The 3,336-nt window shown below is 36.3% G+C and overlaps 1 protein-coding gene across 1 annotated transcript; it reads right to left on the bottom strand.

The window, feature by feature from the left end:
- Positions 1-555: 555 nt before the first annotated feature.
- Positions 556-2,799, bottom strand: LOC107080662. Its single transcript, XM_015368870.1, has 5 exons — positions 2,492-2,799; positions 2,119-2,412; positions 1,688-2,023; positions 1,503-1,610; positions 556-641 (listed from the first exon to the last, which is right to left on the bottom strand). The coding sequence occupies exons 1-5, from the start codon at positions 2,700-2,702 to the stop codon at positions 556-558; spliced, it is 1,035 nt and encodes a 344-aa protein (XP_015224356.1). The 5' UTR covers positions 2,703-2,799.
- Positions 2,800-3,336: the final 537 nt, after the last annotated feature.

The raw sequence follows: 3,336 nt of genomic DNA, 5'->3' as shown, positions 1-3,336 counted from the left end.
ATCAGATTTATAGTTCCCACTCTGCAGATCTATTAGAATCTGTCCTGAAATTCCAACCAAACTCATTTACACAATAACAGATAAAAACCTTTAGATAAATCAGACATTACCGCCTTCATATGTGACTCAATAACCATTAAAACAACTATTTTCATTAATCTCAGACGGAACTATTCACAGAGTTGTATTATATTAAACTGAACTTCCAATTTTCACCACTGTTCTGCGCCAAGTAACATTTCCTCTGATCACGGAGCAAATCCCGATGATGAGACATTTGTTCTTTCAATCAACCCCCCCCCCGATGCAAGGTGTCCTGGTTTTTCCAAATGAAAATATGGTCACCCTATGTAAAATCCAAAGTAAAATGAAAAATAATTTAACACAGATTCTCAAACTCAACTCTGAGGTCATTGTTTTTTATGTCTTGTCATAACAAAACAAGTAATTAGTCTGGAGGGATTACAGACCTTCTCCCTCCAATCGGATTAAATAATTTTAGAAAGGAGAAAGGAACAAAACTTTCAGCGCATGTGTGATAGTTGCAAGTTATTCTTACCTTTCATCGAGTGCCCCGTTGCTTCTGTCGTCCAGATCGTTTTTTTTGGGCTCTAACCTGTTGCTAAACTGAACCATGACACCTAAAACACAAGCATAACATCTCAGTCATCTAGATTCAATTTTTGCTTTCACCAAATAATCATAATAAAAAAATAATAAAAACCTGAGTAATATGACATTAAAATCGAGATAAATCTACCCTTAAATTCAATTTCCTTTATATAGTGGGTAAATTATATATTTTAAGAGATAATCTTTTTATTTAAGATCATCAGGAATATTTTACCAAGAGGATACAGAGAGCTGATTTCTCTTTGCAAAATCTCTTGCCCTTTCTCTTCAGCTCAGAATTTGGGTACAAATGGTGTAATGATAAATGAAAAGATTAATGTGTGTTGATTTAGTCGGATGTTTTCAACCATTATCCTGCAGAATGTCCCAATAATTGTTCGTTTTCAGTTTTATGTTGTAAGTAAAGAGAGTTTTATTGAAAATAACTGTATATTTAAAGAATTCATTATGCCAAGCAATCTAATTAGGTTATTCAGAAGAAACAGCGCCACAGCATCAAAGCTCCTACATTGTTTTATGCAAAACCCAGCTGCAGTATTTGGCTTTTCTGACTAAAAGATACAGATTTATTTCAAGAATAGGTAATTTTTATCAAACTTTTTTCAAGTAGGGTAGAACAGGGTTTTTTTTTGGATGAGTGGAATCAAATCAAATGAAATAACAAGTATATTTTAAAGTTTTGACATTCTTTTAGCATAGGTGCCAACAAATATGTGAAAATATGCATTTATTCATTGCTTATATAGTCAGTGTGTTAATATCTAAAATATTTATTACACCCTCTGAGTGTTTAATGGCTATAACAGGCTCATTGGACCACCGTAAAATATATTATTCGAGGATCATTAACAATTAAATAGTAATCTTACCTGCACCTCGCCATTTCTTCTTCCAAACAAAGAAACCAATGACCAATAGGATAAGGAATAGCACTAAAACACTCACAGCACCAGCAACAACTGATGAGGAGGAGGTTGCTGTAAGGATAAAAAGAAGTGTTAAAAGAAAAAAAAATTCAATACAAATATGAAAGAAATTAAGGTATCTTTGTTACCGAGTACAGTGACTTGGAGTGACTTGGAGGGAAGGGAAGAGAAGGAAGAAGATGATATGTTGATGGCGTAGAGACAAGAATACTCTCCTTGGTCTTTAAAATCTATTTCTGGGAATTCAAAGTATGCCATGTAGAAGATGATGTGTCCAAAAGCCGGTTTTGCCTGAGTAATGTTTTTTTTAGACCTAACCAGGTAGAAGATGCCCCCAGGGTATCTGGAATGAGTGGAGCAGGTTATGGAGAAGGCGCTCCCTTTGGTCACAGATATTTTAACAGGTGTGTAGATCACCATCGCATGACCAGATGATAGAGAGATACTGGGGATCTCTAATTTCACTGCACGATTGAAAAAGAAAAGACACTTTTACAAATGGAAACACTAAGTTTTGTAAAATCCTATGCAAACAAAAAAATAAAAAAATCTTCATTACCTCGAACAGTTAGATCAATAGTATTTCCCTGAGGATAATAGATTGTTTGATCTAGCAGTTTCTTATGGTATTCACAAAAGTATGACCCATTGAGACTGAAATCGGCTTGAGGGAAGACAAAAGTTGCTGCTTCGTGCTCTGAGAATTTTTCCTTAGAAAATGAACCTTGAGTATTTTTCAGTATAAATGTCCCACCCAGGTGCTGTGTTGACATAGTACAGGTGATTTCCACCTTTTCACCCCAGTTAACCTCTGTTGTAGGACTTAAAGTAATTTGGGGCTTTTCTAGATCACCTGAAAAAGATTTGCAGAGTCATGAAGGCTGAATCTAAGAAAACAGAATCATAAATCCAAAATGAACCTGGATCCTTACCTAAACAGATGACACCAGCATCCTCACCATGTCCACAGTTGTTCTCTCCAAAACCCCGGTGTGTGCACTGTGTAAGAGCAGCTTCTTGGCCTGTACACTTCACATTATCCATCCAAATTGGACCGGAGCCTCTCCCAAAATGGGCACTGGTGGGGGCAGAGACTGCATGACCACAACCAAGCTGTCTGCACACCACATCTGCATTGCTCATTTCCCAGTCATCATCACACACTGTACCCCATTTGCCTTTGTAGAAGATCTCCACTCTTCCAGAACACTGGCTTGAGCCGCCAACTAACCTCACAAGGGCTGCATGAGACCAAAAAAATTTTCATCACAAACCTGGCAGATACTTAACGTCCTCAAGATGCTTAAAGTAATCATGAGTGAACCTTTCACTGTTAAAAAAGAATGAATGAAAGCTGTCAATCTTAATACATTTATCTAAATGTATTAAGATTGCAATTTGTAAGCTGATAATTCAATTTCCTATTCCAAGCTATTCATTGACCTGATCCACATCCTACCCTCTTATTAAAATAGGCTTAAAAGAAGGTCTGACGGCTGCTGCTCCTAACTATTCTCGCAGTGAAAACTCTTTTGGCTGATATTAGGATCAAGCAAGCTGTAATCANTTAAGTTGGCCTTTTGCAGGTGACCTACAGTACAAATGAAATATAAAACATGATATAAAACATGAGTTTTATAGTTTTTTTTTTTCAAGTTTTTTCCTGTTGATTGTACCAATGCCTCCTTTGTGGCAACAATGACTGCAGATATTTTTATGTGTCAGTTTCCACCTGACTTTTAGAAGTACTAACAAAAGACCCAGATACTGCAGCCAC

This window comes from Cyprinodon variegatus, unplaced genomic scaffold, assembly GCF_000732505.1.
Source record: "Cyprinodon variegatus isolate N-32 unplaced genomic scaffold, C_variegatus-1.0 Scaffold2200, whole genome shotgun sequence".
NCBI classification, from domain to species: Eukaryota; Metazoa; Chordata; class Actinopteri; order Cyprinodontiformes; family Cyprinodontidae; genus Cyprinodon; species Cyprinodon variegatus.
The sequence above is the reverse complement of the archived record's forward strand: the minus strand, read 5'-3'. Positions and strand labels throughout refer to the sequence as shown.

Bases quoted from the DNA above. Each gene is read 5' to 3' on its own strand.
- LOC107080662 (XM_015368870.1), bottom strand. From the start codon at position 2,702: ATGAGCAATGCAGATGTGGTGTGCAGACAGCTTGGTTGTGGTCATGCA. The intron at 2,024-2,118 runs GTAATGAAGATT...TCAATCGTGCAG, and splicing joins TATTGATCTAACTGTTCGAG to TGAAATTAGAGATCCCCAGT. The intron at 1,611-1,687 runs GTAACAAAGATA...TTATCCTTACAG, and splicing joins ACTCCAAGTCACTGTACTCG to CAACCTCCTCCTCATCAGTT.